At 33.5% G+C, this 23,178-nt stretch overlaps 2 protein-coding genes across 2 annotated transcripts; one reads left to right on the top strand and one right to left on the bottom strand.

Moving 5' to 3' along the window:
* Window positions 1–93: 93 nt before the first annotated feature.
* Window positions 94–3,799, bottom strand: LOC21403449 (mitogen-activated protein kinase kinase 3). Its single transcript, XM_010110518.2, has 10 exons — window positions 3,524–3,799; window positions 3,169–3,417; window positions 2,867–3,085; window positions 2,628–2,765; window positions 2,333–2,500; window positions 1,889–1,999; window positions 1,528–1,635; window positions 1,340–1,431; window positions 464–1,025; window positions 94–368 (listed from the first exon to the last, which is right to left on the bottom strand). The coding sequence occupies exons 1-9, from the start codon at window positions 3,623–3,625 to the stop codon at window positions 665–667; spliced, it is 1,548 nt and encodes a 515-aa protein (XP_010108820.1). The 5' UTR covers window positions 3,626–3,799; the 3' UTR covers window positions 94–368; window positions 464–664.
* A 14,275-nt stretch (window positions 3,800–18,074) lies between these two features.
* LOC21403448 (LOB domain-containing protein 25) lies at window positions 18,075–18,868 on the top strand. Its single transcript, XM_010110517.2, has one exon. It carries the CDS (start codon window positions 18,116–18,118, stop codon window positions 18,623–18,625), a length of 510 nt encoding a protein of 169 aa, XP_010108819.1. The 5' UTR covers window positions 18,075–18,115; the 3' UTR covers window positions 18,626–18,868.
* Window positions 18,869–23,178: the final 4,310 nt, after the last annotated feature.

Raw genomic sequence — 23,178 nt, 5'->3', positions numbered from 1 at the left:
GGGGGTCTTTGTAGACTTTGTTTTTGTTCTAGATTGGGTCATTGAACAGCTTAAAAGATAAAACTAATCATACGTGGATAAATAAACGTTGACACGAACAATATAAGGATGTCGAAAGGATTCTCTTTACGAGGTCTCGATGAAGTCATATGAAAAGATTTATATTGAAACTCCATTTAGTAGCACTATAACACATCAACTGTTATAATTTACATTAACAAAACTCGTAAATAATTTACGATGACTCTGAAATTGGCGTGGTTTGGAACTTCATCTCCACCTGCGTATCAACTTTGGAATTACAGTCTGAAATAAGTATCAAGTGAAGATGTACAATTTGCTTTCCATGGATTCATGGCTGAAATGTCCTGGAAAAAGAGAAAAAGGTGAATGAAGCCAGTAAACAGAATTAGAAGCAAGCATATTAGGAGGAAAGGAGGAAAAAAAAAAGAAAAAAGAAAACCTATTGTTCCATGCTTTTGTAGATTCTGTTGCATTGGGAGCTAATAGCACACACAGGCTGTGTCCAGCATTCGGGCACCATTCACAGGACGTAGATTGCAGTGGCAATGCCAAAGACGGTTAAATTACAAGGGATGTAAGCCTGTGAAGTGTGAACGAAGTGTTGCAACATACCATCCTCACGAGAATTGATGTTAGTCGACTACTTCATGATGTAAAGCTCTTGTTTCGAAATGAAATAGCAGCCAATAACACTGCTCGGCTCCATGATGAACTGCTCACGAAAAGTTCCCACTCTCTTACCAGAAAGATCAATGGAGAGATCTTTAAAACTTGGCAAGCCCTCTGGTTGTATGCCTTCTCCACATATGAGGAACTGATTTCCAACAATGAAGGAACCTGATACCCTTATTGCAACTCCATCCTGGCCATGAGCACGGCATTGAAGTTTTTCGACAACATGCACAAGTCTTTCAGGGGGCCAATCACCAGCTAATGTACTTCGTATGCTCGAGAGAGTCATGAAGATTTCATTTCCACCAACTGATTGCTTTCCAGAGAAGCTACATAATAGAGAAGTTCATAATAGACAAAACACTTGGAAGTATCCAAAATACCTCTTCAAGTGGATATTTAAGACGAAAATTTTAAAATGGTCAAATCTTCTTCAAGTGTGTTTTCGGAAATCTAAGTTCAACTTCTTTTATTTGGGGATTAACGTCCCCTTGCCATGTTTTTGAGACACAAGAAGCTACTCCGAGTGAAACTGCCATTGACTGAGGAATGACAGCGTCAAGTGACTGGAACTCTCTTTTAGGAACTACCAAAAATAATTTTGAGTCAAGAAGACAACATACTTCATTGAATTGTGTAGTACCTGAAAATTGAATCTTCATTGTATAATTTTTTTGTATGCTGCCAAAGCTCATCAGGTCCATCAAAGAGTAGGTAATAATGAATTGTAAGCATCTGCCAAACAAAACAAGGCAAAACAAATACCAAGTTACAGTGTTTCAGCATTACTCTCTTTGTGTAAAAATGAGTCGATGCGAGTTATGTGCTTACATCAGCTAAGTCCTTCATCCTTTGTGTTGGATCAAATACGCTTCTTACAAATGCTGCTAAGTCTACTTGAGCATTTTCATACTTCGTAATGAATGGGTGTGAGAGTAGCTGCAATTAAAAACACCAGTTAAGGAACATTGAGGTAATCTCTGAATTCTGATGATAGACGTGATAGTTTTAATAAACTATTTGGTAATTTATTATTACAGCTCGTTTTTCCCCCTTCATCTAGTAGATGCAATACAATCTTCATTATAGTTGTAAGAGACAAAACGAGGCAATGGAAGTTCTACTTCTAAAGTTCCTACCCTCCTAAGCACAGAACCCATCATTTTCTGTCGCTCGTTATCTTTTTTCTCACCTGCTCTGCTGTTGGCCTAGCGTCTGCATCCTTCTGCAAACAGGCTTCAATAAATGAACAGAACTCCGGAGAAAAATTGTTAGAAGGTGAGGGTGATGGATCGTCCAATATCTGACTCAAGAGACAGGAATAATTATTAGGAATAAGGGAAGCAATCCTCTAAAAATTTGACAGCTAAATGCAGTTTCCCGAACATTCTTTGTATTTGTATATGAAATTATATATATATATATATATATATAAAGTCATTCTTTTTTCCTTTTCCCCTTATGACAAACAAGAATTTGAGGACAATTAGTATAAATACACAAACAAATAAGGGAAAATAAGGAAAATTGTTAACCATACAAATGATTCAGGAATAACATTTTTATCGATAAAAAATTCAAATAGGAGACATAAATATAAAGGGCTATACAATGCTTTAAGATATTGGCATGGTACCTGCAACATAAGATTAACCGGCCCTTCAGTAGCTGTATATGGGAATTCTCCGGTACCACACTCAAATAGAGCAAGACCAAGGCTCCAAATATCAGCTGGATAAGAATAAATATCGTTCCTAATCCGCTCCGGCGACATATAAGTAACAGTTCCAACAAAAGTAGCACACTGGCCAAAAAACACAGAGTCTGATCAGAGAAATAGTAGGCAATAATCCAAACTACGGCTCCAAAATGAAGCAACAAAAATTCAATCAAAACAAACTGTTCTTACCAATAAACAAATAATCACTTACCATCGCCATTGAATTCTCTAAGCCAGCACTAATTCCGAAATCCGTTATTTTTGGCTCTCCCTTGAGATTCACAAGCAAATTCGCCGGCTTTATATCTCTGTGGACTAAATGCCTAACACTATGCAAATAACTCAATCCCTGCCAAAAACACATAATTTGAAAAAGGAAACGACAATAAACAGAAGCAAGATATTGTGCTTGCTCAAATTATTGGAAACGATTTAAAGTGATTTACATACATGAAGAAGCTTTTGAAACATAGAGGAAAGAACAGGTTCAGGTATTCTTTTCTTCAGCTTCAAGATATCAGCCAAAGATCCTCCATCCATATACTCCAACGCTATGCTAATTTGGCCAGAATCCGGCGTATAAAACGCACCGTGGAATTCCACAAGACCTTCGTAACAAGGCGCTTCGCAGAGCGTCCTTATTTCAGTCAAAAGCTGTTGCCTTTTCTCCTAATCAACGCCGAACACACAACATTCATCATTTCCATTCCCAGAGAAAATTTGAACCACAAGAAAGTATAGATCCAAAATACCTTCTCGAAGATATTAATCTTCTTGAGAGCCAAAATCCGATGCGTCGGAATGTGAATCGCTCTCTGAACGACGCTACTGGCTCCGCTACCGATCGCTCCGAAAATCCTCATCTCGCGCGAGGCGCACCGGTACGTCTTCTCGCTCTCGTCGGCCGCCGCCGAGGACGTGCACTTCTGCAATCCGAGCTCGTTGATATTGTACACGCCGTACGATCGGCTCAACAAGTTCACGGTTCCGCCGTCCGATAGCTTCCGAAGAAAAGCAACGAATTTCGCAACCAAATCAGAACCAAAAACAAAATTTCTTCCTCCGGAAGAAAAATCTGCAAAAATTGAGAGCGGAAACAAATCTTACTGTGTACGAATCGCAAGGGTCCAAGGTCGAGGCAGTGGAGAATCCCTTCTCAGCATCAAACAATGGCGTCAGCTTCTTCCTTAATTCCTCTAACCCAGCCATATCTGGGTGATGTTTGCAGATATCGATCTCGAAGGGAAGCTTCGAATCGCAATAATTTTTGTTAGATTTGCATCAAATTGAGAATTTCTGTAGAGATTTTCTCGAGTTCTTACTGTTTCTATTTCAGACTTCAAGTCCAAAATCGATGCTTTGAGTTTTGTTGCTGTTACTTTTTCTCTGCAGTAGATCCGGTAGCCAACCAAATAGCGCCACGTAGGAATACGAATGTAAAGACTCCTAGATCTAGTCCTCTTTTGGTACGTTTCAGTTCAAAGTTCAAAGTTCAAAGAGGTCTTAATATTAAGCAATGATTTCCCTAATAAGAAAGTGATATCCATCACCGTTATTAGGGAGTGAATTATCCAGTTCTTAACGTACAATTCGCATATTTAAGCAATGTCAACCTCTTTAACTACATGTCGGTTTTCTGGCAAAGACTATAAAGATGTCGTTTTATCGATAGAATATATACATGTCGTTTTACGAAAAAGAAAAACCACCCTATATTAGGCAGCTTGTCCACTTTAAAAAAAGTTGAGAACTAATTTTTTTTTGTCCATTAATTGTTTTCAAAAAGAAACATCTCAAATCAACGTTTTCAAAAATCCTGATTTCCCCATGGCAACACAATTTTCCATGATAAAATTACATGCCTGGTATTCGACAAACATGTAGTTCTAGTAAGTAAAATAGGAGTTTTAGGGTCTATTTAGAAGGTATATCTAAATTATAAAAAAGAAAAAAAAATTGTAGCAGAATCAATTATTATAGTTTGAACATATGAAAGAAATGAGCCTTTAAATTCTTAGTGACAACGCTCATGTAAATTCTCAATTAACGACATTGTGATGTGAAAATCACGTACTTTTTTTCAACACTTAAAACTAAACGACAAGTCAATTAGCCTTGAGCGACACAAATTCCAAAATTAGGGCCCGTTCACTTTGCTGATTCAAATTTGTAATTCGAATTGAGATGTGATTTTATGTGAGAGCTTTTTACTGTAGCAAAAAAGTTAGATGTGACTATTTCTGAGAGCTTTTTACTGTAGCAAAGCTCAAATTCTAAACTCGAATCGGTGAAGTGAACGGGGCATAAAGCACGATATGCCGTTTCATAGGAAAAAGTCAGAAAGATTAAGTGAACGTTTAGTTCGTGAGTTCAGAATTATGATTCAGAACTATTTTTAATTTATGTGTATTTTTTTTATGAAATAAAATATTATAATAAGTCACAAACCATAATTTAAATCATAACACGGATTTTTACTCTAAACTCAAATGATGGAACCATATAAATAAAGGACGTGTCGTTGTACCTATTTTGAAAAAGCGAACCTCTAACTTTTTAGATACCGCATGTCGTAATACGGAACGACAAACTATATAACAGCGTGTTGTTTTTCCATCAGACGACAATAACGTTTTCAACAGAGACAAATATAAAATAAACTGCAAAGCTTCATAAACACGATATCTACGTTGCAAATTATCAAATGCGGCATGTCGTGTGGATAAAGCACGCAAACCACTTTAAAACGTCAAGTTGTTCTTTTCATACTAAACGACAGACATTTGTCGTTTTTAGCTAGAACAAAGCAAAATTTAAAAAACAGACGGTGTTGTTTGGTTAAAGTAAACGACACTAGAAACGAAAACCTAAAGGATGTCCTTTTTTTTTTGGGCAGAGGGGAACGATATGTTCTTTTTACAGTAAAAGAAAAGGATACTCCACAAACGACATATTACATTACACTCGCTATGTCGTTTTTTGCCTAACGCTAGGGCGTTTTGCTGGTCAAAACAAAACGGAAAGCCAATCTACGATGAAAAAAATGTCGTTTTCTTCTAAACGACAGTCAAACTTTTAAACGAGAAATATATATATATGACTTTCTAACATCATGCGACTTCTCCAATAAAACGTGGTGAAATTTTCAACTCATATTCTAATATATATATTAAAGAAAAATTAAAAGTTTTACTCAATCTCTCTGAATGCGAACATTCCATGGCAATAGAGGATGATAAGTTGGGACGTTTGAAGGGGGGATTTGTGTCATGATTCGAATTATGGTTCGTGACTCATTACAGTATTTTTTCTCACAAAAAACACACGTAAAATGAGAATGATTCTGAATCATGGTTATGAATCTATGAACCAAACATCCCCTTAATAATCTTCGATCAGGGGAAAGAGAGAGAGAGAACTCTAGACTATAATTGACAAGAATAAACCAAAAAATATGTGTTTATTTCAACGGAGTCTAAAAATAATCTCATCAAATTAGGACTAAAGCAACCGATCGCTGTAAAATTAGCAAGCCTGCATAAGCTAGAAAACATCATGTTCTTCGTTAGTGCTGGAACTTTGGACGGGTCGCTCGCGACCGCCTGAAAATACTGAGTTTTTACCTGAGCCCAACCAGCCCAAAAAATTCGGGCCGCCCGCCCGAGCCTGAAAATGCCCTTGAACGGGTTGTGTGCTTATATTTGGCTGTCCGAACCCGGCCAGGCCGCCCGACCTGCCCGAATAGCCTAATTTTTTTTTAATATTTATAATTATTAAGTTAGTTTGTGTTAAAATTATATAAAAATCAAAATCAACATTCAATAGACATTATTAACACAATTGAATAAATTAATGATGTATATTAAATTCATAATTCATGATTGCCTCGTTAAAAACCTTACCAAGAAAAATCTAATTAGGATAAAAACTTGGCAAGGAAAAAAGAGTGCAATCATTTTGTGACGAATTACAAATTTTACAAACTTACAAAGTTATACAATTACAAATACAATGTCAAAAGTAAATACATATTTGCAAATTATAAATTTACAATTTAATTTGAAGCTGAAGTATCGTCTTCAAAATTAAATGTTAATCGATTAAATTCATCGATCCATTCTTGGCTTGCCGGCGAAATTGTATCCTGTAGACGTTGATCGGCCCGATCCCAATCCTTAATGCAAACTAAGGCTTCAATAATATCCCTTTGCAATGCATTCTGGCGTTCCTTAAGTATTCTTCCTGTCGTACTGAAGGCTTGTTCGGATGAAATAGTGGAGACTGAGATCGAAAATATATCCATTGCCAATCGAGTTAAGATTGGCCAAGTTAATGCCCGTGCCTTCCACCATTGAACTAAGTCAAACGATTCCGCCGTACAGTCGACTCTTAAGCCTTCACTGAGGTACGCCATAAGCTCGTTGAAGCTGCTGCCGCCACTACCACTGCCACTTGTTGAAGAAGATTCACTCACAGCTTCTGTTTGAGTTGTCTTCTTCTTCAACTCAAAAATATTCAAGAATGAATGCGCATTTTCGTCTTGTTGTTGCGGTTCCTGTATTCTAGGAGCTAGTACTCTAAACCTAATCTCATATTTACTATAGATTGGAAATTTTTTTTCTTTATTATTGGATATTGGTCCGAACAATTGATGCCTAAAAATTCACCTAAGTTATCTAAACCACTTTCTAAACCTTCTAATTTTAATCTAGGATAAAAAATAGTACCTAAACCATAAAACAAATGCAACTTAGACTAATATTTTATAAATTTCTTTTTCATTGAATGGATAGGAACTGCTAAGATTGGGTCATCCCTATATTCGCTAAATAAAATGCTAATTCGTAAAAGTTCTCCTAAAGCTAAAGGTGATGTTGGATAATATGTCCCACTAAGTTTTAGAGTCACTTCATGAAACCTACCTAAAAATTGATACAAAACTTCGGCAATTTGCCAATCATATGCGTCTATATGATTTACTCATACTTTTGCACACATATAGTTTGTTATAGCATCCTTACAAGGGATGCATTATTGAAGCATTATGTAAGTTGAGTTCCATCTTATAGGCATATCTAACGCTAATGCGCTATGATGTATATTTAATACTTGTAAGAACCTAAACCAATATTCTTGTCTTTGGTTACTACTTTGAATCCATGCAAGGCTATCTCTAATTCTTTTAATGTGATTACATTTCTTTTAAACCAGATTTAACAATTAAATTAATTACGTAACATGCACAACGTTGGTGGAAAATTGTACCGTCACCGAATAAACTTAAATCATTTTCAAAGAACTCAATTGTTTTTGTATTGACACTAGCATTATCTAATGTTATAGCCATTACTTTATCTCTTAATCTAAATTCATCAATTACATTTAAAATGATATTATATATTAAATCCGCACTTTGTGATCCTAGAACATATTTAAAACTTAATATTCTCTTATCTAAATTAAATCATTTAAAGTAATGTCCGGTTATAGCTAAATAATCTTTATTGGCAACGGCAGACCAAATATCTGCCGTTAACGCAACGCACCCACTAGTCGAGTGTAAAAGGTTTATTAATGCTTCTTTTTCTTTTTTAAATAATTTTAATAAATCTTTCCTAAGAGTAGTTTTTGAAGTGAACTGTGCATTAGGATTATGTACAACCTTAATATATCTTTGCCAATTAGGATGCTCTGCAAAACTAAGTGGTTGATCTAAAGCAGCTATCATTCGTGCAACTTCCATATGATCTACATGCGGATCGTATTTCCAAGTGGTTAAACTACCGGTTGCGCGATCAAAAGATAATTGTGTTTGACAGAGTTCGGATCCGCCGAATTGGCTAAGCTTTTGAAGACACTTTTCAGAGTGTCTTCTCAAGTGTGTGGTGCCGTGAATAGTGTCATCTTGTAAGTTAGATAAATAATATTTACACTGAGCTATATGTTTAGTGTTACCTTCATTGTCGATCTCTTCAATTATGTCGAAGTGATCCCAAACTGTCGAGGTACGCTTGCATTTCCTCCTAGAGGTTGCAACACTTGCAGACGCAGTCGCACTGGCACTCGTCGTCACTGCTTCTCCACGCCCACCACCATTCCGACCATGACCTCCAGTACGTCCAGCAGGGCTCGGATTAGTAGATTCTTGCGTAACAAATTCATTAGTGGGAAATTGCCCTTCTTCCACGTTGTGTTGGGCATCAACGGGAATACCACTATAACCAAAAGGATCCATTATAAAAAAATAAGAGCAATTTAAGAGAGAGAGCTTTAGGATAATGTGATAGTTTTTAGAAAAATTGTGATAGAGATTTGAGAGATTGAGAGAGATTGAGAGAAAGTGAGAGGCATTGAGAGAGTTTGAGTGAGAAAAATGTGTGGGGGATGAGGGGTATTTATAGGGAAATTTTTGGGTTAAAAACTTGATTTTTTTTTTCAAAAAATTCGGGGTGCAACGGCTACTTTAGGTTCGGGCGGCAACGGTCGGAAAACTAGCTGTTGGACGGGTTTTCGGGCATTCGGGCAGCTCGGGCATGTCGGGCATTCGGGCAAAATTCAAGTTTTCAAGCTTATTTTGGGTCGGGCACCAACGGTCAAAAATTTGACCCTTTTTTGGGATTTTCGGGCAGTCCGGCGGGTTGGGCATTCGGGCAAATCAGGCTTGGGCAGAAAAATTTTAAAAAAACTCCAGCGGACGGTAGTTGGCGGCGGGCTCCGGCGAGGTGCCCAAATTCAGGCTGCCCGAACCCGAAATACTACTTTAGATGGGCCGGCACATGGGCCTACCCACAGAGCTTGAAAAATTCAGACAGGCCCAACGGCCCAAAGTTCCACCACTATTCATTGTTCAATATGATTGTTGTTATTGTTCTTTTTTTTTCTTTTGTTTTTTTTTTTGGATCTGACTTCGTTCATTGTGTTAAGGAACCTGTAGTTCAGTATAGACAAGTTGAGGGAATGGATTGATGGCAATGATGATTGATGGGAATATATTAATTACTTTATCCATAAATATACATACATACATATCTATGTGTGTGTATTATACCATAAGTGTGTATATAGTATCATAAGTATATATATATATATATATATATATTCTAACAACACTGATTAGTTGAGTGTGTTAGTTCGTTTGGTTCATGAATTAAAATGAGATTAGAATTATTTTTAATTTATGTGTATTTTTTTTAGAGAAAATACTATAACGAATTATGAACTATGATTCGAATCAGAGAACGAATCCTCGATCAGATTAAAAATATGTGAATATTAATAATTCGTCGGACTTCCAATATCAACCAATAATTGTCCATCTAATCATTAGAGCCATACTTAAGTAGAACAATCTATTAACTTCCGTTTGTTCCTTTTTCAGCTTTTCATCAACAATCTAATGCAATCCAATTAAGAATCCTCTTGCGCATGCAGCTAGCTAGGAAAAGTCCCGATTGATTAGTGGAATCGGTACTACTACTATATAGTGTTTTTCTTTTTCTTTTTCATTTTTTTTTCCTTTGGTGTCTGCCCATAATGGGAGCAATAAGGGAGACTATTTATAATATGATTTGTATGTATATAGGCATGATATTTTAAGTCTGGTAGCTGTATAGTTAATCAGGTGAAACATTTTTCATATGAATTTATAACTTTGTAGTGTAACCTGATAATATTAAAGCAACTTATAATGTAATATAATAATAGATTACATTTTGTTGAGTATTATATTTAGACAAAATGGATGTTATATAAACATACAAACGATACTACACAGGCGAATGAGAATGTTACATTTACTGAACTGGTTTCCTTGGGAGCTAAGATATTTATATATGTTGAGAAAAGTGTATGTGTGTTATTTCACATGAAAAGTGTATGAGAATGTAGTATGGTTTATATACATGGCAGAATTTAAGATCTAATAGGTTAATCTTTTAGGTCAAGTTTAGCTCATGAAGTGTGTTGGGTCAGTTTCACATGTGGTGTCTTCCCAATAAGTGGTATCAGAGCCGATGGTTTGTATGAATCAAGCGATCACACTCGGTTGTAGTTCCTACGTTGCCTCCCATGGAGAGTTGGTGTTCCCGTAGGTGCGCGGATGGTGGAGCATTTGGTATATGGTTTCGGCTCTCTTTCTCATGCTTGAGTTGGCTCGTGTTTGGAGTGTGATGCTTGGATCTGCTAGCTACTAGAAATTTTAGTTCGAGGGGGAGCTCAGTGAACACACACACGAGGGAGAGATTGTTGAGAAAAGTGTATGTGTGTGTTGTTCCACATGAAAAGTGAACGAGAATGTGGTGTGATTTATATACATGACAGGATTCAAGACCTAATAGGTTAACTTTTTGGGTCAAGTTTGACTCTTATAGTGTGTTGGGTCAGTTTTGCATGTGTTGTTTTCCCAATAATAATATATATATATATATGTTTCATAATTAGTTGTGTTGTAGTCATGTAGATAGGGACGCGTGCTATAATGAATTATATGTAGCTTTCCACACTAGTTTTTTCTTAATTCGGAAACTCTATCATGGTTAGTACAGTAATACAATATCCAAAAAGGAAGGCGGTTCCGATCCCCAATTTAATCTAATTTTCCACCTACATTATTCTATGACATAAAACATTGAGCTAAATGACATGTGTTTGCAACCACTGTCGGCATAAACATGAAGTTTTTGTTTTTTGTTTTTTTTTAATCATTCATTCATTCATTTTAATCATGAAGAGATCTAAAGAACTCTCTAATCATGATCAGTTCATCAATATATATATATAGTACACTATACTTTGCAATCATATACTGCACCGACTTATTATGGGCTTTTGAATAAACTATTACTACTCCCATTATTAATTGGTGGAAAAATTTTATAAAGGGTATACTTGAGATGAATATCATGTCATGTGGAACTGATGTAAGAATTACGAACAGTTAGTTGTTTGTAATTAGAGGAGCATTTGTAATAAAAATAATTATACAATAATGAGAATAAAATCATAGCCGAAAGCATACTTTCTTGCAATTCATATCAATTTTTTTTTTTCTTTTTCATTAAAGCTTCACAATTGATTAATAGTGGATCTTCTGGTTCAATTCATCAAGAATCCACCAAAGTTAATTAGGGGGAAAATATTCTCCTCTATAAGTAGGGTAGTCTTTACAACTTTCTGGCTTTTCGGCAAAATCAAATGAGATTTTGTTTAGGTACTTCTTAAGTATCATTGAATAAGGTATATAAAGCAAGTAGGGAAGAGAGAGAGAGAGAGAGAGCAAGGCATAAAGCTATTCATGACTGCTATATATCATATAATATCGTTGAACATTTATTTTCAAAAAAAAAAAAAAAAAATCGTTGAACAATCTATATGGTGATTTGCATTTGTTCTTCTTCTGCTTCTTTTTCTCCTTTTTTTTTTTTTTTTCACCCCTAAATAAAACACCCAATTAACAGAGAATCGAACAAAAAAGAAAACAAGAAATAGGCCATGAGCCCGATTGTGTACATATCTAGCTACAAAGACATATTCCATTTGATAACTTTTGTTCTTAATTCAAAGCACTGCAAGAAAAATCTTTAATTTAAAAAGCCTTCAATTGCGGAGTGTCATTTATTATGCTCTCAAATGTTCAATACTGTTAAGAATGTTGGAAATTCTACGAAAGTGGAAAGAATAATAACAACATTGTTAAATATTCCACGAGCAATAATATTATTAGTTTTTCCGAGTAGTAGTAGAATAAAGTTTTTCTAAATAAGCAAAAAAACTTTATTAAAAAGAAAAAGGAAAAAGTTTACCAATATTAAAAATAAAAGCCTAAGAGTATGTTTATTTTACAACTCAAATTAATAACTTAAATTGTGTATGTAAAAAAAAAAATAGTAACATAAAAAATGAATTTAAATTTTTATGAGATAAATAGCAATAAAATTTGCGGTGTGACTTGAGTTTTGAAAATAACAGGCTAAAGAAAATAAAGAAACTAATAAAAAAAAGGCATAAAACAATAAAGCAACAGCCTCGTTGTAATTTTTATTTTTTATTTTTTATTTAATTTCTTCCCCCAAGAGCTCTAAGCGGGCAGCATAACTTTTTGTTCCCCAAAATATTGGTCAATTTTTTTCCTCAAAATATCAAGATACGCCAATTTTTCTTAAAAACCGGAAGCAATAATTTTCTCATCTTTTTGAACAAGTATACAATTGTTGATTTTTCGTATGTTATCCTCTATAAGGCTTCAATCTTTAAACGAGTTCTTATCTAATAGGTTCGACCAAACTTGTCTATTCATATTCTACATGGCATCCAGTGGATGAAGAGTAACTATATTAGAAGAACAGTAGGACTAATCTCCAAGTTATGTATCAAATCAACTAACAAGTGAATTTTCATTCTCATATATTGGGATTAATCTCACTAATAGATAAAAAAAAAAATAGTGACTGACAATCGGAATTGATTCTGTTTTTGTTTTTCAAGAAAAAAAAATGAAAATATTTTCAAAACGGCATTTGGCGTAATAAAGACAAAAAATATAAATGAAAACGATTTTTTAGTTTAGTGTAAAATGAGAGAAAAATGAAAAACGACTTTTAGTCATTTTTTATTTTTTGTTTTCATTTTTTCCTCTCTCGAGCATAGAGAAAGAGACATAGACATTAATGAGTTTTTTTTATACTGAAAACAATATCTTGATAAAATTATCGAACGCATTTTTAAAAATGAGATTGAAAACGTTTTCATTTTCATTTTCATACAAAAAACAAAATAATTTTGAAACGAGTTCCAAACGCGTCCGATATTTTTTATCTGATCCAAGCTTCTTTTTATAAATGTAAATAAAAAATAAAAAATTGATTATTCATTCTCTAAATGGGCAATTCTATTTGAGTTTAGGGAGATTCTCTTGTACTCTTAATGTAGTAGTAGGTCAGGTTTTCCTAATCGTTGAATCTACGTACTTTAATTTCGTCTTTTACTTATTTTTATGCAGATTCAACAGTATGTTGGCATACAAGAGAAAGTCCCTTAAATTTAACTAAAGAAATTAGGTTGTATTTTTTATAGTTGATGAATTTCCATTAGTATTCCCGTGTGTAATTAAGGATATTTTTCATTCAATTTTATTTAATGCACTATTTAATGATTTAATGGATACGATATCTATGGGTCAACTAGATAAATAACAATCTCTCAATTATGAAGGGTTGAGATTTAACGCAATCAGAAAATTGATCCTCTCTTCACCTACAATACACAAATGGGATTCTATTGATATATACCTTAAACAGATGGTAAGGTATACTATTATGGTTTTTCCTCCGAGCCGTCCTGTAGTTTTCTGATTTCTTCAAGAATTTTCCCATGATCAAGGTATGTCTTCTCTACTTATGATATTGATAATCATATTGTTATATTTAATTTGTCTCTCCATATATGTATATCTGAAAGGTTATAGTCCCTCATATTCTATACTTAACCGTTTTAGGTGACGTTTGGTTCATGAATTCAAAATTATGGTTCATGATTTTGATATTTGAAATTCAAATTTTTTATAAGAGAAAAATATTGTAGCAGAACCAAGAACTATAAGTCTAAATCAAGCATAACTCTTAAAACAAACGTCACATTAATGAAATAAAAAGTTCATCACCATATCGTTAAATGTGCACAACCTTAATTTGTTTTATCATTTTTCTTGTCAACTATGATGTTGCCAATCAACTATATTACAACATGGCCAAACTCTTTTAAGTTTAGAAAAATAATGGTGGGTCTTACTTAAACACTTAACGAGACTAATTTTATATAATATAAGTAGCGGAAGGATGATAAGGGTGCTCTTAAGGGTCTGTTTAGTTAGAGGGATGAATAGTAAGAATGATAAAGAGAGTTAGATGGATATAAAGTTGAATGGATAGAGAATAAAAATGATAAAGATGATTATAGTAATTCTTCATGTTGTGGTATGATGGATATAGAGTTGAAAGGATGAATGAATGTTTGTTTAATTACTAAATTTTTCTTTTTATCAATTCTATAATAATTTTTTTTTAAAATAAAATGGTATTTTTAAATATTTAATGGGTAGATTGTATAGACTATAAATCCTTTCATAAGTGAAGAGATGCTCCCTCCACTTCTCCTCCCTTTCCCCCTCTCCTAAAATAAGAGATTATTACTTTCCCTTTTATCTCTCTCTCCTACCAAATATACTAAATTTAAAGTAATACTGTTAAGGCCTGTTTAGTTCGCTGATTCGAGTTTTTAATTCAAGTTGAGATGTGATTTTATGTAAGAACTTTTTACTGTAGTAAAAAAAGTTAAATATTACTGTTTTTAAGAGCTTTTTATTATAACAAAACTTCAATCGATAAAATAAATGAAACCTTAGATACTACTGATAGTCAATACCATCCGTTAATAAAAAAAACAAGGCCCACTGCTTAGAACCGGTGTGCCCCTAAACATTTTTCTCAAGTTTATGTTCTAAAAAATTAAATGTGACTGTTTTTAAAAAATAATTATTATAATAAAATTTCAATCGATAAAATAAACGGAGCCTTAGATACTACCAATAGTCAATACCATCCGTTAATAAAAAAGGAGCCCACTGCTTAGAACCGGTGTGCCCCTAAACATTTTTCTCAAGTTTATGTTTGGGCAATTGGTGAGATATACGGCTCTACGTTCAAGTTGTCGGCCTCTGACAAGCTTCTGACAAGAATAATTAATAAAGAGGAAAATGATAAGTGAAAAAATGGAACAACCCGGACCAGACATTTATTAGGTATAGGTCATTATTATTTGATCAGGCCAATCTTTTGTTCTCTGTAAACATGTCCAATGTCCATACAGAAAGTAATCTACACCAAAAGTACTACTACTATTGCGGTGCTGAAACTCAATAATAGAGAAACACAATAGTAAAACATTTCAGAGCTTTCCTCATCCACCTGATCAATAATGGAACCCAACAGTAACCAAATGTTCAGACTCTCAGGGCTATATATAGCTGAGCTGACCATGCATCCTCAACCATTCGAATATTCATCATAATGTTGATATTTCAATGTTTCTAAATTTTAGATATGATCAAATCATATCAATATATATATATATATATATATACAAAATCGACAGAAGTTATATATGGCAGAAAACTTTCATATAAAATTTATGTTATAAAAAGAAAAACACCGTGATTAGAACCCCCCTTTTTTTTTTTGGATATATATAGAACCGCCGTGAGAACTTTTGTCACACCAAAAAAGTCATCATGTACTGCAATACAATATATATCTGTGTACATATTATATTTTCTATTCAGTTTTAGTTTGATTACTGTGTGCGCATACAGCTATATATTATATTCATATACTAGTAGCCAATACTAGGGAGGATTGAGCACACTATACAAGTACTCTTTTTTTTTTTCTTCTTTTTAAAATGTCAAAATACATCAATTTTATTTTTCTTAAAATGTGTTCATTTGCACAATTCAAATCGTAACTTGAATTGTGTACGTAAAGAAAAAACATTATAACAAAAAAAATTATTTTTAAATTTATATGAAAAAAAATACTATAAGATATATATCTATACGTACGTGCGTATGTACGTGCTTTTTAGGGACTGAGAAAGCTACCATTGCTTATATATGCAGAATCTCAGTTATCAGCAGTACTACAACATCTATATTATTTATTTCGGCAAACGCTTTGTTTTGCTCGATATTTAATTAAGATGAAAAACTAAAGACTCGTTCACTTTACGAATTTAAATTTTTAATTTAAATTGAGATGTGACATTTTCTGAGAGATTTTCACTGTAACAGAAAAAGTTAGATGTGACATTTTTTGAGAATTTTTTACTGTAAAAACTTAAAATTAAAAATTTAAATCAGTAAAATGAACAAGTCTTAAATTATTTGTAGACATGATTAATTTGAAGCACTCACAGAAAAAGTGTACCATCTTACTTCATTAATTTGTTAAAAAAATGTGTTAAATATACGTGTGAAAAATAATATACATATGTATTTCATTTTCTATAATATGCATATATATGTATATGTATATATATATATATACGTTTTTAAACACATTTGCGTCACTTGATATGACATGGGTACAAAGTACTAGAGTGGTTGCGGCAAGTCTCCGGTTAATTAGCCAATGCAAGTTATTGAACAGTGTTTGACATTATTATAAAGGCAGTGTCATACTCATCAATTTTTTTCCTTGCAGCCCATAATTTATTACACACTTGTGGCGTGTCTTTTGCTTTCCATTCCCCCCTCTCATCACTGACGAAAAAAATGCTCTTTGCCTCTCCGCTTCTTTCTCCTATATCTCCCTTATAATTTTACCTTTTTGTCACAGTGTTTTCGGGGTCTTCTTTCCTTTTGCTGTGTTATTCAAACCTGAAAAAACTAGCTAGCTAGGGTTTTCTGGCCTCTTTCAATCACGTCTCTTGCATATTCCAACAGTAAAATCCAAGGAATCGTCTCTATCTTTTCATTGACTAAATCTCTCTCTCTCTCTCTCTTCTTTTTTTTCCTTGGGAAATTACAGATCTTGAAAGAGTTCAGACAAATTAAGGAAGAAAAAGGTAACTGTATTAATTTGCTCTATTTTTCGTCTGATTATATACACATATATTATTTCATCAAGCCAATCTAGGTGAAATTAAGGGAAAGTATATTAAGGGGTAACAATATTTTTCTCTTTGAGCACCAAAAACAATATTTCTGTCTTTAATATTATCAGTGCTTTTACTACCTTATTGTGTTTTTCTCTCGAAAGTTATATAAAACTGCTTCGTTTTAGGTTGTCGGGACGTTCCATATACAGGACACTGGCTGCTTCTGATTAACAGATGCGCTTTCAATTAAAGAAGTTTGTGTGTAAAAACACTGGCAAATAATCTGGTCTTGAGAGATATACAGGATTTGTTAAAGTATTATAATAAGCACTTTTATTATGTTAATTAACTGATCAAGATTAATCAAGAAGCCATTTTCAGGTGATCCCAATTTGGAGGAGGAAATATCTGGAGATCGAGAGTAGAGTTAAGGATTATTGATACCTTATCGGGGCTATCAAAGAATTAAATTGAAAGTTAAAATAATTATCCTATCTAATTAGCCAAATTCAAGAGAATTATTAGTATATGAATGCAGAGATAGAAAACTCGTGTATATACTGATCTTTAGTTAATAAGTACTGGGGAATACTATATATTATAACATGAAAAGAAATTGTTGTAGGGTTTTGGGAGAATTAATCCTTATATAAGTATGATATATAATATTCGTGTAAATGATCAGCAGTATTCAACTTCAAGAAAAACAGCTTTGTCAGGCCAAAAAAGTAAACGTATGTTGAAAATAAAGAAGCTAAGCGGTGACTTTGTTTGTTTTGTTTTTTTTTTCAGCACATGAAAGAAAGTAGTGGTTGGTATAAACCCTAGTTCTGTAGTTCTAAACAATCGTCTTAGTTTAAAATATTTATGGTGTCTGTATGTGTTTTTTCAAACTTGCTTGTTTTCTGTGATCAATATGGAAAGCACAAATATGAATTAAATAATACAATTTCCAATTATTATAAATAAAAAAGAATAATTAGTTGCTGTTTTCATGAGTACTAGTGATCAATTAGTACTCTCTTTTGGTTTAGCAGATCAATATCAGATATGGCTTCATCAAGTTACTCAAACTCTCCCTGCGCCGCCTGCAAGTTCTTGAGGAGAAAATGCATGCCGGATTGCATTTTCGCCCCGTATTTCCCGCCCGAGGAGCCGCAGAAATTCGCAAACGTTCACAAGATTTTCGGGGCGAGCAACGTCAGCAAACTCCTCAATGAGGTTCTTCCTCACCAAAGAGAGGACGCCGTGAACTCTCTAGCCTATGAGGCGGAGGCGCGGATGAAGGATCCGGTCTACGGCTGCGTCGGCGCCATCTCAGTCCTCCAAAGGCAGGTGATCCGCCTCCAAAAGGAACTGGACGCAACAAATGCTGATCTAATGCGTTATGCGTGCAATCATGAAATGCCGCCTTCTCAATCTGAGAGGAGGAACAATAATAATATGGGTGGCTCTTCTCACCATTTTGGTCAAAACTCTGGAGGCTTGTATTTTGCTTGTCCATGGAGTACTGACCATGATCCATGTGGAGACCAGAGAGGAGGTGGAGGTAATATGTAAGCTGGTTAGGGTTTCTCCTTGTATACGTACGTAGATTAGTATAAATATGGTATAATTGGATATATTCCTGTATTAAGGATAGGTCTTGGTCTACGTACTTGTAAAAAAACTATAACTTTCTTTGCTTCATATCATGTTATTGGTCGGTGCTGTTTTTCATGTATGATGATTTTGATTGAGAAGTCCTTGCTAGGTAGAATGTTAATTTTTTTTTTCTTCTTCTTGTGTACATATAGAGGATAATAAAGGAGCTTTGTACTTAGAAAGGGTCTATATGGTTATATATAAAAAAAATAAAATAAAAAGGTGGCAAGGGCTATTTGTTTCTGTTGATTATAATCTTTGTTTTTGTCGCGCCTTAGAGCATTTGTTATCAGTTAAATATATTTATCATGTTTAGACTAACGACTACATTTGTCAACTTTGTTAACTTTCTTGTCTGATTGGGATTTACAAAGGGTCGACAGGACATGAATTACTTTGTTTTTATGTGTCTGAATAGCTTAATTAATATTGTCTCTCTCTCTCTCTCACTCTCTCTCTCTCTCTCTATATATATATATAATATATATATAATGTTCAATCGTACATGATGAAATATATCATCAAAGCTAGATTAGCTCAATTGTCGTTGAATGATGAGATGTTCACACAAACTTTAATTTTTACCACCTACAATCTTGCATAATCTTTAGGCATTATGTAGTTATATATATTAGAAAGAGCTAGTTTACTAGCTACCACCACCACTAATTTGGTGAACCCCCAAAAGGGTTCTGTTATAGTTAGTACCACGCAACATTTTTTCCGTCTGACTGGTTGGTAAGTTGCAAAGTATGTTTCTGATTCCATATGTTTGCACTAAAAAGAAAAAGCGTTTTGTCCTGTTATGTTCATGAGAACTTGAAAGCAGAAGACATTGACGATCAATGTTCACCAAGATCCCATGCTTTAGATTTAGTTTTCACCAAGGTTAATGTAAAGGGCACATGTCCCAGGAAACATGCATAAATCTTATTCAACATTTGGGGTTCATCATTTGCGTTCGTGCATTGTATTAGGTCCAAAGTGTGAACCAAAAGAAAAGGTGATAATGGATGTGGGAATATTTTATTATTATTATTTTTGGTTCTTTCGCGGTAGAGCCTTCTATTAAATTGTGTGTGTTTTTTAACGGAAAATTCGATCAAAATCACGTTAAAATAAAATAAAAAATAATGGATGTGGGAATATTTTATTATTATTATTTTTGGTTCTTTCGCGGCGGTAGAGCCTTCTATTAAATTGTGTGTGTTTTTTAACGTAAAATTCAATCAAAATCACGTTAAAATAAAAAAAAATATATATAAAACAAGCCGTTTTTAATACATATCTAACCATTAAAAATAAAGACCTACAAATGATTCATTTTTCTAACCCTGCCATTCAATCTCCTTTTTTTAAAAGCTTTGTTCCCTAAGGCCAAGGCCAAGGCCACAACTTTTACACACATTAAAAAAGGACAATGTATAAAGGTGGCACTACTGTAAATATGTTGACTTCTCCAACTATGTGTAAATTTTTTTAACCATCTGTTTCTGTTGCTGGTGAATTTCATGTTCCTCTCCATCATAACATTGTCCTTGTCCAAAACAGTAACCTAGCAGATGCCTAATCTCTTAGACCCACAAAAGGGGTTGTTTACCCATGTGATTGGTACGTCCTCCTATACAAAGAAAATAATTTTGCATGACACGGATGGATTATGATATTTGGAATTTTCACCTTTTTGTCTTCTGACTATAAAACAAATATGTATATCAATTAACTTAAGCAGACGAAAAAGAACATTAACATATATGATAAAGACCAAATACAAGGCAATATTAATGGCATGTTCTTAGTGCTTTTTCCTTTTTCCTTTTTTTTTTTTTTAATTCTTCATTTATGACTACTTGTATTTTGTAGTATAAATGGATCACAAATCTATTTTATAACACGAGTCATACTAAACTATAATCACATCGTGATCTTAATTTCTTGATTATTGATCGGGATGAATTCCAAATTAAATATATATATATATATATATATATATATATATATATATATATATATACGCGCGTGCTTTTTTATGGTATATTCGAATGGACGACGCATCCAACCTAAATACGTAAAAGTGAGAAGTGCTACATGTACATGTCAATTAATGAATATGATATTGATGTTGAAGAGGTATAATATATTTTTTATTAGTCCAATAACATAAATGTTAAAATTATAACGTTAATGTTACGTTTTTTACCTCTATCTATAACATGAGTTGACTGTCCATCATGATGGATCGCAACAATAGGGTCCGTTTAGTTCGGTAATTTGAGTTTTTAATTCGAGTTAAGATGTGATTTTATGTGAGAGCCTTTTACTGTAGTAAAAAAGTTAGATGTAACTGTTTTTAAAATTTGTTTACTGTAGCAAAACTTGAATCGGTGAAATGAACATAACTCATATATCATATAATTGCATCCAGTTTCTTGTGATGGTCAAGTTAATCCCATGCAAAAACCTCGGTCTTCTCATATCCTTAGTAAAGAGAATTCAAAAGACAAATAATAATGTCACATGTCCATATTTCTCGACTTTATGCCTTGGAAGAATTTTCTAACAAAACGATCTATTAAGCCAAATATTATAATTGCAACAATAAGAATTAGCTAGCCACCTAAAGATGCATACCTTAACAAGGGTTAATTTGGAGGTTTTATAAAACAAACATAGTCCCACAGTACTAATAACAGAAAAACCTGGCGTAGTTAAAGCAGGATTGACAAGAAAAACCGAAAGTTCCAATAGGTATACATGAACGATAGGATTAGGATTAAGCTAGAACAATAAAAGTCGTAAGAGTGTGGGGTTGAATTGAAATGACAAGATCCCAGATGTCTCTCACTTGGAAAGGCATAACCGGAGCATGCGCAAAAATAATAATGAAACTATATATAACATCCGGATCAATGCGGTACATGTATTACTTTTTGTATTTTTGTGTAACATTGTTCTTTGTATGTGAAGCACTTAATACGCTTAATTATAATATTTTTATTAAAAAAATTGTACAACATATTAAAAACATTGAGTGTTAAACAAATTATTACGCGTTTATACATTTGTTCGACTAATTTGAGTGTCAAACTTGGCTTTTTTTGTTTCGTCAATTTGAGTTTTTAATTTTAGTTGGGAAGTGATTTTACGTGAGAATAAACACTGTGGCACAAAAAGTTAAATTTAAATTTTTATAAGAAAAATATTGGACGCGTTTGGAACTCGTTCTAAAATGATTTTGTTTTTTTTTTATGAAAATGAAAATGAAAACGTTTTCAGTCTCAAACAAAAATCATTTTTAAAAATACGTTTGGTAGTGTTATCAAGAGATTGTTTTCAGTGTAATAAAACCTATTAATGTCTCTCTTTCTCTCTCTCTCTCTCTCTCTGCTTGAGAGAGGAGAAATCGAAAATAAAAAAATGAAAAAAGTCATTTTTCATTTCTCTCTCATTTTACACTAAACTAAAAAATCGTTTTCATTTTCATTTTTTATCTTTATTGTGCCAAACACCATTTTAAAAACATTTTTATTTTTTCTTTCTTGAAAATGTGAAAAATAAAAACGAAATCAATTTTAAACGCGGTAATTGTAATAAAAACTTGGGTTGGGATTCATATCTCTAAAAACGAATTATACTCATAAATAAATATATATATATATATATTTTAAAAAAGGTCCCAATTGGGGCATCAGTCGCAGGTCATGTCCATCGATCGCTCTCCTAACCCCATGGGCCACCACAACCGCCCAAAAAGAGCAACTGACCCATGAGTTGATCAAGCCCAAGGATTTAAACATTATCTTTTCTCACGTTCTCTAGTAAAAGTTGCAATCTCTCATTGACTGATTGATTGGACGTGTCTGATGCCCCTAGGACCTCCCGATGTTGACTCACGTAATTTTAGTTTGTCCTAAATTTCAGTCCCTTGTTTAACTTACTAATTAGGCGATTCCTCTCATTTAAGGAGTTGTGTTGTGTCGCAATTATAATGATATACAGTAGCACCAAACAACAACCTTCAAGAGTCGCAAACGCGCAAATATACGTGTATATATATATATATATATATATATATATATATATATACGAGTTTTTAATAACCATTACTACACCACTGGTAGAAGCTTTAAGTATGCAATATACTGTTCTATTTTGCAATTTTTCATTGTCGATCACGTTCACACTTGTGTTGTCTCTCTCATGTGTTCTTTTCCTTTACTTTTCCTATTAGGTCCGTTATTCAAGTCGCTTTCACAACTAGAATCGTGCATTTTTTAACTGCTGCATAATAATCTCTTGACTCACGGCATCTCCGAAGATACCAATATAACTTTGTGAATTAAGCATCTTAGGGCCGTAACATTTCTACTTGACAATTTGTGTTTCACCATATGACCGAGTGAGGAAAGAGACATATTTATCTTTATCTTTTTTTTTTTTTTTTTTTTTTTTTTTTTTTTTTTAAATGT

The sequence above is a fragment of the Morus notabilis genome, unplaced genomic scaffold, assembly GCF_000414095.1.
Source record: "Morus notabilis unplaced genomic scaffold, ASM41409v2 Scaffold39, whole genome shotgun sequence".
NCBI classification, from domain to species: domain Eukaryota; kingdom Viridiplantae; phylum Streptophyta; class Magnoliopsida; order Rosales; family Moraceae; genus Morus; species Morus notabilis.
Note: the sequence above shows the minus strand (reverse complement) of the source record. Positions and strands in the feature narration are given on the sequence as shown.

Excerpts from the sequence above, each read along its gene's own strand:
- LOC21403449 (XM_010110518.2), bottom strand. The coding sequence starts at position 3,625 with ATGGCTGGGTTAGAGGAATTAAGGAAGAAGCTGACGCCATTGTTTGAT. Across the intron at positions 2,501-2,627 it reads TAGAGAATTCAATGGCGATG|TGTGCTACTTTTGTTGGAAC; the intron begins GTAAGTGATTAT and ends TTTTTTGGCCAG. Across the intron at positions 2,000-2,332 it reads CGGTTAATCTTATGTTGCAG|ATATTGGACGATCCATCACC; the intron begins GTACCATGCCAA and ends CTCTTGAGTCAG.
- LOC21403448 (XM_010110517.2), top strand. The coding sequence starts at position 18,116 with ATGGCTTCATCAAGTTACTCAAACTCTCCCTGCGCCGCCTGCAAGTTC.